This window comes from Mauremys mutica, chromosome 2, assembly GCF_020497125.1.
Source record: "Mauremys mutica isolate MM-2020 ecotype Southern chromosome 2, ASM2049712v1, whole genome shotgun sequence".
Lineage (NCBI taxonomy): Eukaryota > Metazoa > Chordata > Testudines > Geoemydidae > Mauremys > Mauremys mutica.
In genome coordinates, this window is record NC_059073.1 from 216,296,941 (window position 1) to 216,307,345 (window position 10,405).

The 10,405-nt window shown below is 45.6% G+C and overlaps 1 protein-coding gene across 3 annotated transcripts in view; it reads right to left on the minus strand.

Moving 5' to 3' along the window:
* Nucleotides 1-10,405, minus strand: part of ATP2C1 (ATPase secretory pathway Ca2+ transporting 1) — a 113,451-nt gene that overhangs the window by 75,266 nt on the left and 27,780 nt on the right. Inside the window, exons 1-2 of one of the 3 annotated variants that reach the window (XM_045005161.1) lie at nt 10,220-10,361; nt 9,587-9,731 (exon numbers count right to left, since the gene is read on the minus strand). The exons of the other annotated variants lie outside the window; for them this stretch is intronic. Of the exons in view, the coding sequence (XP_044861096.1) occupies nt 9,587-9,592 (6 nt within the window). The 5' untranslated portion in view covers nt 9,593-9,731; nt 10,220-10,361. Of the gene's footprint in view, nt 1-9,586; nt 9,732-10,219; nt 10,362-10,405 lie in introns of those variants that run through there. 3 annotated transcript variants of the gene reach the window in all.

A 10,405-nucleotide genomic window follows, 5' to 3' on the forward strand; every position in this document is an offset into this window, starting at 1 on the left:
AGTTACGATTCACTTAGGACATTTTGGAAGTACAGGGGATTAAAATATTTTAGTCAGTTCTCTTGAATCACTGGGAGCTAGTTATCACTTGCTGTGAAGTGATCTTTGGAGGAGATGATCAGACCAGGAAAGAAGAACATTTTTTGTGGCCCCCCCAATAGTCTCTTCCTACACCACACAATTTATAAAGCAGCAATCTGAGTTTCTCAGATGAAAGGTGTTACTGTAAGTGCAAACATTAAGCCTCTACATTCCAATGATTATACACGTTTTACAAATGTGTACGCTTGAACTGCAGTACATAAAATTGTATTGGAACTAGACAGCTTGCAAACAGAAATGAGTTTATATATTGGCATGTGTGCAATTCAGTTTAAACTAAAGGATTAAACTGAAGAAAAAATACTGTTAATGTAAAACTGAAATGGCTTGCAAATAATAAATGGTCTTCTACTACGTGGTAACTAGAAAGTAGGTAGTCTTGTTATTAACTCATGCTCCATGAGCTAATATTTCTAAACCATCAGCTGTACCCTTGACAACCACACAGCTTCAATTACTTTTAATATATACTAAAAACAACATACCATATATACTCGTTCATAAGCTGACCCCCGTAAGATGGTTAGGTAAAAATAGCAAAAACTGTATGACCCTTTCATAAGCTGAAGTTTGCCAACCCCTGCTATATTTTAAAAGCTGGCATCACAAGAAACACTCAAAAGTTTTGCTATAATTATTTTAATGTAAGCTAACAGAAAACCTGTTATAACTACAGAATATGTATTCACCTTCAGAATTAGTCAATATTTAAAAATCAGCCACTTCCCACAGCTCCCATTGGCTGGGAACGGCAAACCACGGCCACAGGGCACTGAGGGGCTCCGTGTCAGCAGACACTCCAGGTAAACAAAATGACAATGCATTAGATATTCAATTCAATGATTCCATAGAGTTTAAAATAATCAAATTTTGGTGTAGACCCGTTTATACACTGACCCCCGCTCTTTGATGCGATACTTTTTTACCAAAAATATTCAGCTTATGAACAAGTATATACGGTACTCAAGCAACTTTTTACTACAGCTTACAATGCCTAGGAATAATTTTCAGGACACCGAACTGACATTCTTTTAACATTAGTTTGCTGCAAAATTAGCCTACTTATGGCAACAAGTTTTCCTACAGATGTTGAGCTAAAAAAGTTAGTGTATTCAATACAGTTTTTGAGAGCTGAACGCTGAATAAAGGAAGAGCAGTAAATTTCCCTTTTAATATGGTTTACAAAACAGGTCATAAATGAGTTAAATATGGATTTCCCCCCCCCCCCCCAAGTTTATGCCTTCATTACTGAAGCTTTTTTCTTTTCTTCAAGGACACATCTACACACACATTGCTGCAGCTGTACTGATGCAGCAGTCTGGTGAAGATGGTCTATGCCAATGGAAGAGAGCTCTCCTATTGGCATAATAAAACTACCTCCAGAAACAGAAGATGCTATGTCAGTGAGAGACGCTCTCCCACCGGAATAGCCCTGTGCATACGAGCGCTTACATTGGTTTAACTTATGTCACTCAGGGAGGTTGTTTATTCACAACCCTTAGCGACATAACTTATGCTGACATAAACTGTAGTGTAGACACAGCCCAAGATACCCACACTGGTCCTTCTGGGCCACTCAAGCCACAATTACTAGGTGTCTTTCCCCCCCCCACCCCCACCCCACACACACACTTTATATTCACATGATGTGATCATGTCACCATCTCTGAATTCCTCTACCAGCTCACCCTGTCCTACTGAAAATGAAAGTCTATCTATCTTCAGCTTCAAGTTCCTGCAGCATTCCATTCTGGTCTACATGTATAATTTTAGCTTGTGTTCTTCCCCACAACTCATCACGGTCATATTTACAAATCACCTCCACCCTCTCCTATTTCACCACTTCTGTTTTTTTTTTTTAAACAATTGCTTCCTGCTATGCACAAAATGCCTCTCATATCCTGGTATACCAAGCAACCACTCTCTCGCCACAACCTCTGTGTTGTCTTGTAGTATACAAACTAAGACAAGCTTCATAGTTTTTGCTATTATTTCTGTAATTTGTTAACATGGCTATCATTAAATTTAAACTACTGTGATTAGTGAACCAGTTAAAGTAGGAATCTTGTAGCAGTGCAGATAGAATGGCAGACTAATTATTTCTATGCTATATCCTTAGTCTGCTGTATTTCAACCCTATTTTACTCCTAGGGGAATTCTGCACCACTGTGCAACACAGAATTTTGCAGAAATTAACGTTCACACAAAATTTCCTTTCCCTCACAGAAATGGGCTGCAGTGCTGCTAGCCACCACTAGGGGCCACTGGACTTGGCAGAGCCCAGCTTGCACATAGAAGACACTGCTGGGGGGAGGGAGAGGGAGCTAAATGATTCCTGGTGGCTGCAGTTCCCAGCATGCACCAAGGGAAGGAGAGGGTAGTACACAAAACTCTGTGCAAGCCTGGGACAGAAACAGCCTGATGCTCAACCTCTTGATCCCTGGGAAGGGAGAGGGGTGTCTGGGCAAGGAGAGGACAGGGGACAGACACACCACACAGCTGGGATCTGGGTGTGGGGGGTGCAGCAAAAACAAACAATCTGGGTTATCATACAGGTTTACGGAATGCTTGCATAAGTCGGGGAGCATCTGTATCACTTGTCAGCATGACTGATCCCAAATAGAGATTATAGCTTGACCTCAGAACAGGATGAAGACGTTCAACTTGGGTAACTGAACAATAACCCTGGGTTCCTTTCTTCTTTCCTAGCATTTAGTTGTATATCGAGATTTCTACACCAGGCCTATGTCTGCCAAAAAGGGTGTTACAATTTGTTGCACAATGGTGAAAAATTGTGCGAATAAAGTCAAAAACTACAGAGATGAACCAGAATGGTTAGTTTTACAGAAACCTGCATTCCTTTCTCTCTAGTTTAGCAACAATCCAGAGTGTTAGCACATTCAGATTAGTTTGGTCAAAATCTTATAACAAGATAGATGGCAAAAAAAAAAAAAGTTGGTAAAAGTGCATCTGTATCCAAGGGCAGGTACAAGAAAGTGGATAAGCCTAACTAGTTCATAGGCTTGTGTTGTTCTACGTGTGGAATTGCAAGCTTTTTATTTTGAACAGCATATGACTAAGGAATAAGTATTTGCTTATGAAGTGTATCTTGTATTATGTTCTGTGCTCCATGATTAATTTGGGGGGCGGGGGGGACGGACAGAGGGGAGTTTTCCTCACCTCCCTGATTGGGGTTGGTAGTGTTTTTCTTGAGCTGGATAAAAAGTGTATCAGATTAGTGTTCCTTATCCTCCAACTAACCGGGAAACATCTGGAGCTTCGTCTCAAGCCTCAGCTTAAACATTCCTAGTTTGTCAACCTCAATACAAGAGATGGAGGCACAAGCAAGGTCCTGGGACAACACTGGTGGGAATCCCAGCTTCTGGGAACACTGGATTTCTCATTCACTTTGACCCCATTAGGGAATTAAAAATGGGGAAATTTATTTAATGTTGTCTTCCCGGAAGCATAACTGTATGTTAATACATCATTGCTTACCAAAACTGAGTTTGCAGAGGGTAATGTCAATTAGTAGAACAATGTTTTCACTTTCAAAGGTGAACCATTTAAACTCACTGATCTGACTAATAAAACCCACTCTCAAGACCCAAAGTAGTAGTGTTTCAGAGCAAGACCTTAAACGAATTTAATATCCTTTTTCCAAAATGTAAAACTAAGGTTTTAGTTCTAACTGCAATCTTTACTCACATTTCTCTCCTAGAAATGATATTAAGTGCTACTTCAGATGGGAAGCTAGAAGAGCTGCTAAAATGAAAGCTCCTAGTAGCTAGCTATAAAAAAAAAAAAAAAAGTGTTGACCAGGATAGAAAAGGAAGATGAGCTCACCCAGCACAAGGAAGAGTGGGGAGGGAAAGGGACAGAGAACAGCAGATGTGCAAACAAGAAAATAGATGCTTATTAACAGAACCACTTGTCAAACTTCTGGAAGAACTAATTCAAAGACTGAAAAGTGAAAGGAAGAACAGGACAATAAAATATTGAAAAGGTTACCTCTCTCTGTGTACTGTCCCATTTCCATAAATACCATGGCTTACTCAATTACTTCAATCCCTGAACACTTGCTTCCCCATTCACATTTCACAACATAGATGTTAAGTGACCTGCACTTACAAAGAATTAGTTTAATTTAAAAACTGATATTATAAAATATCACTTAGAATAAACAATACATATCTTTCTGGATCAGACTTCCTTTTAGCTCAGGTATGTCACTCATTTCCCCTGCCTGCACCTCAGTTTCTCTCACTAATCTTAAGGCAGATGAGATGTGTAGCAACATTCATAGTATAATACCACCATCTACCTCTTATATAGTGCTTGACAAAGCCTTGAATATCAAGACTGTCCCTAGAAAAATTGGGAAATCGGGTCACCCGAATTTCAAAGCACTACACTGTTTTTTAATGCATCTGTCCTCACGAAGTAAGACTGTACTGTATTAGTTACTGGCTCAGTAATGCAATTGCTTATGAGATATCTTGGCAGCAAGAACAAAACAGGTTTGGCATTTCTTAAATTAATTCAGAAAATAAATCAGAGCTGATGGCAGACAGAAAGTGTGTATTAACACAGCAAGTGTTAGCTATCTAAATTTAACAGAGTTGAAGCTGTTCATCTTTTAAGATGCCTCCTTTTTTCCAGAAGTTAAAACTACATTTTAAAGTGGAAGTATCATTAAGCTTACACGTTTTACTAATTTATTCCTATAGATATTCTCCTCACTGTGAATTGATTAAGAAATCCCCTTCTCATGCAACTAATGTTTAGAAAATTTAGAATCATAGAATATCAGGGTTGGAAGGGACCACAGGAAGTCATCTAGTACAACCCCCAGCTCAAAGCAGGACCAATCCCCAGACAGATTTTTGCCCCAGATCCTTCAAGGATTGAACTCGCAACCCAGGGTTGCAGCAGGCCAATGCTCAAACCACTGAGCTATCCCTCCCCCCACATGACCCTTCCTAAAGTTCCCTCCAGTGACTAATTCTGGCACGGTGGGACCCACAACAAGGCAACGATCAATTCCCCTTCAATAGCCATTCCCTCCTCCCCAAGTCTTGTGTCTCAGTGGTGGTAATGGGTAGGAGAAGGGATAATTGGGACTTCTGCATAGATATATGCTTGATCTACTCAGTCCATTGGGGTCAAGTTTCCTCCCCAGACTCACTCAGGAAGGTGGGGCTACTCCCCCAGCCCGTCAGGAGAGGGAACAGGGAAACTCCCTAGGCCTAGTGGAGGGAAAGGGGAGGGGTCATGCCAGGAGCAGGGAGGGAGTCTGCACTGCTCAGCAGGCCCGACCAGGGGCTGGTCTGGTGTTGGGGGCACAGGCTGAGGCTGGCCCCAGGTCAAACTCTACAGTGTAAGAGAGATAACAAAAATAAGGCTTATAATTTTTGTATCGATTTCTAGCATACAGGATTCAAGCTGGATAAACACTTGCTTTTACACTTACCTGCATTCAACTGATAACATTATTTTCATCTTTTTTACACTCAGTCTCAATAGTCTCAATTTTTAAACAAATTAGTTATTTCTTTACAATAAAAATATGTTTGAAATGCAGATTACTGAAGAAAATCAATGCAACAAGCTAACTAGGGTTCCAAATGGGTAGTCTACGTCCTACTATGAGGTGTTCTCTAGCATACATTCCCTGCTGTTCCACATTAATGCTCTTCAATTAGAGTACAGTACTCCTTTAGAAGACTCAATTAAAATGTTAAATTCCATATAAGAAACTCATTAACAATATCAGAGTGGCAAAGTAGAACTCTCAGTTCTCAAAGTAATGAACTAAAAGATTTTTTTTTTTTTAAAGGACTTTGTACAGGCTAAAACCTACAAGTGGCTCAAGTGCCACTGCAAATTTCTGACAGGTTTCAGAGTAGCAGCAATGCCCCTCTGCCATGTACATTAGCCAAACTGGACAGTCTCTACGCAAAAGAATAAATGGACACAAATCTGACATCAGGAATCATAAAATTCAAAAACCAGTAGGAGAACACTTCAACCTCTCTGGCCATTCAGTAACAGATTTAAAGGTGCCAATTTTGCAACAGAAAAGCTTCAAAAACAGACTCCAAGGAGAAACTGCTGCATTTGAATTGATATGCAAACTAGATACTATCAATTTAGGCTTAAATAGAGACTGGGAATGGCTGAGCCATTACACACATTGAATCTATTTCCCCCATGTTAAGTATCCTCACAGCTTCTTGTCAAACTGTCTTAAATGGGCTACGTTTTTTTCTCCTGCTGACAACAGTTCATCTTAGTTAGCCTCAGAGTTGGTTGGGCAACTCCCACCTTTTCATGTTCTCTGTATGTATACATCTCCTCGCTATATGTTCCATTCTATGCGTCTGATGAAGTGGGCTGTAGCCCAGGAAAGCTTATGCTCAAATAAATTTGTTAGTCTCTAAGGTGCCACAAGTACTGATGTTCTTTTTGCAAATTTCTGTGATTCTACAATCACCATCTTGTTTTTAAAATAATTTCTCCCGTTGCTGCCTGAAAGACCAACACAACCAAGAGAAACTAACTACACACAGTTCAGACAAAATGAGGAAGAAAAACAGCACTCCTGTCAATTTAGAGACTTAAAAAAAAAGTCTATCATAACAGTCTCATGAATCCATTCCATTGTGAGTAGAATTCATCTTGATTTTGGAGTTAGCACTATTTTCTTAGCTTTAAATAGAAGTTTCTCCAGAATCACAACCTGTAGAAGTCAGAAGAAAAAAAAAGATCTAGGTTCAGCTGAAGCTGAAGGAAACTCCAAAGCCACAAATATACCTATCCAAAACCTGCAGAGGATCCAGACGTCACTGACAAGTTTTGACAGACTGACTTTGTCATGAACTATAACAGGGATTCTCAGCCCAGGGTGAGGGAAGGTGACACTGTTTCAGGGACCACAACCATGCTGCTCTAGGTCAGTGGTTTTCAAACTGTGGGTCACAACCAAGTACTCGTTGTGGTGGCTCTCGCCAGCACTGCAGACCACGCTGTTAAAAGCCCTATCAGCAGTGCTGCCGGGCTAAGGCAGGCTAGTTCCTACCTGTTCCGACACCGCGCTGCGTCCCGGAAGCGGCCAACAGCAGGTCCGGCTCCTAGGCAGGGGGCCATGGGGCTTTGCATGCTGCCCCCGCCCTGAGCAGCAGCTCCGCATTCCCATTGGCTAATTCCCTGCCAATGGGAGCTGGGGGGCGGAGGGGCAGTGCCTGCAAGCGAGAGCCAAGTGGAGCTGCTCGCGCGCCTCCTCCTAGTTGCTGACCTGCTGCAAGCCATTTCTGGGGCGCAGCACAGTCCACAGTGCCAGGACAGGCGGGAAACCTGTCTCAGTGGTGCAGCTGGGGTACAGACTGGGAGCCACCAGAGGTAAGTCCATGCCCCAACCCAATCTCCTGCCCAAGCCCTGAGCCCCTTCAAACCTGGAGCCCCCTCCTGCACCCCAAACCCCTCATCCCTGGCCCCACCCCCAAGCCTGCACCCCTAGCCCAGAGCCTTAATTCCCTCCCACACCTCAACCTTCTGCCCCAGCCCAAAGCCCCTCCCACACTCTGAACCCCTCATTCCCAGCCCCACCCTGCAGCCCTCACCCCAACCCCTCATCCCCAGATCTGTTGGGTCATGGGCATCCACAATTTTCTTCAACTGGGTCACCAGAAAGAAGAAAAAACAAAGCTGAAAACCACTGCTTTAGAGATTCTCAGATGGGCCTACTATGCAGTAGCGTAGCTAGCGGGGTTCAGCGGGAGCAGCCGCTTCCCCTCAGAACATTTTCAAAAAGTGGTGCCTGCTGGGCCGGCGCTGGCGGCAGCACGGCCAGAGGAGCCAGGGCTCAGTGCAGCCCCAACATCACCGCAGCCACCTTCTGCGGCAGCGGCTCAGGGCTCGGCAGCCAAGCGCTCCCCGCCCCTTGCTAATACAGAGGGCGGAAAGAGGCGAATGGGCCCCTGTCCCTTTAAGGCCGCCTGGCTGGCGAGCCCCACGTGGAGCACACTGAGCGCCGGGGACAGGCGGCGGCGCAGGACGGAAGGCGAGCAGCAGGGGTCTGGTGCCTTGCACTGGGGGGTCTGGGCAAAGGGCTCCCCGGGGCTGGGCCCGCAGGGCAGGGGCACAGGCCGTGCTGTCTGGATGGGGGACCCTGGCATGGCACAGGAGCCTGGAGTGGGGGGGACGGGACCCCGCGGGTGGGGCTGGGGACACCTGCAGAGTGCACTGGGCAGAAGAGACTCTCCTGGGGACAGTGGGGGAATCCGTAGCCCCGGGAAGCCCACAGGAGTCCTGAGCCGGCCCGTGGTTAATCTGGGGGGGAGAGAATGGGAGGAGTCAGGGGGTGTGGCCAGAGCCAAGGGAGGGTGCCTTTTTAATTTTTGCTGCCCCTACACTTAAAACCCAGCTACGCCACTGCTACTATGTAGTAACGTGCATGGGGGGGTTCAAACTATAGGAAAGGTTGGGGTGGGTCGTCACTGGACTATGACAACTATTAGTAGTTTATTACTGGAACACCTAAATATCCTACCTAAAAGTGGCATGGTAACAAAGCAGCCTGTTTTTAGATCGACAAATTATATTATGTATGATGTTTCAAGATGCTACGAACAGGAGATTCCTCAGTGTTCCATTTTCATAATCATCAGAACACCATAACATCTGTTACTCAATTAGGAAAAAAACAGAGTTGAAAGACTACTCTAATGACTTATTCACAATACACAGAGGAAACCTGTTTTAACTCCATAAAACAGAACTACAATTATGCAATTTAAAGAAAAAATTTACACCTCTACCCCAATATAACGCTGTCCTTGGGAGCCAAAAACTCTTTCCGCGTTATAGGTGAAATCACGTTATATCGAACTTGCTTTGATCCACTGGAGTGCACAGCCCCACCCCCCAGAGCGCTGCTTTACCACGTTATAGCCGAATTTGTGTTATATCGGGTCGCATTATATCGGGGTAGAGGTGTATTTCCAATTTTCAATATTAGTTCTCTCTCTAACTAAGGAACTGGCAATCCAAATAACCACCAATGAAAGAATTCACTAGTTTTAGGACACCTGTTTAATTTATTATTTTCAAAGCAACTAAATGTGCATTTTCCAGTGTCAATAAGACCACAGAGATCTACTTACTGTTACGACATTCTAGAGGAGAATTTATTTCACTATATTTTGCAGAGAATGAACAAAACAAAAAGTTTGCACCACAATCATGTTCAACAGATGTTGCCACAAAGATGATAGCTCTATGATGCATAAGATATGATTGCAGAATAAGATGCAGCAACTCATAAAACCCTCAGCTACAGATGAGCATGTCAAAGCAGTAGTGTAAACCTAGACTGGTGTATAAACAGCTGTATGACCTACCACCACCAAATCACATGCAAACCCCCACCACCTCTACCCTCTCTGGGCTCCAATGAAGTCAATGACTCTGATGAGAGTTTTACCTTCATCTTCCATCGAAACTGCAACTTGGGTTGTTAGTTACAAAGACTTTAGCAACAGCAGCACTGGAGCTGGCACAGAGAAGAGGGAGCCGCCCCAGATCCCAGGCAGTTACACAGCTCCCATTGCCCCCACCTGCAGCAACATCTGCAAGAGAAACGGGCGCTAGCAAAAGTAAAAGCGGATCTCCGGGTCCCTTCGCCCGTACACACCCGCCCGCACCGAGACAGACGCGCTGCCGCCTGTGAGCCGGACGGCTGGCTGGCTGGCAGCTGCCACGGGAGGATGAGTTACCCAGCAGCCACACCAAACAGGGAGACGCGGTAACCGAAGCCAGCCCAGAAGCCGCCCCAGCAAAGAGCGCAGGACGCGTTCCCGACACCAGGCTCCGGCAGCTCCAAGCCCCCCACCCCGCAACCGTCCTGCCGCCCCGGGCCCCGCCGCCGAGAACCGCTCCCCACGCCGGGGCGGCAGCTTGGCGGGGCTCTGACCCGGTGACCACCCCCTCGTTCCCTGCCCCACCACCCCCGGAGCGCCCCCGATACACCCCGCCCCCCCCCAGTCTCCCCGCGCAGCTTCGTGTTGCCCCGACCCCCTCCGCCCACCGGCTCGTGCCCCGCCTCCCCACCGCTCACCCGAGACGCCCCTGGCGCAGGCGGCGGCTCCTCCGCCCCCCGGCACTTCACTGCTCGGGCTCCGGGCGGCGGCGGCACAGACGCATCCCCGCTCCCCGAGCGCTCGATCCACTTCCGCTACCCGTGGGGCCGGCAGCGGAAGGGCCGGTTGTGAAGACGGAGTTGTAGGTGCGCATGCGCCTCAGA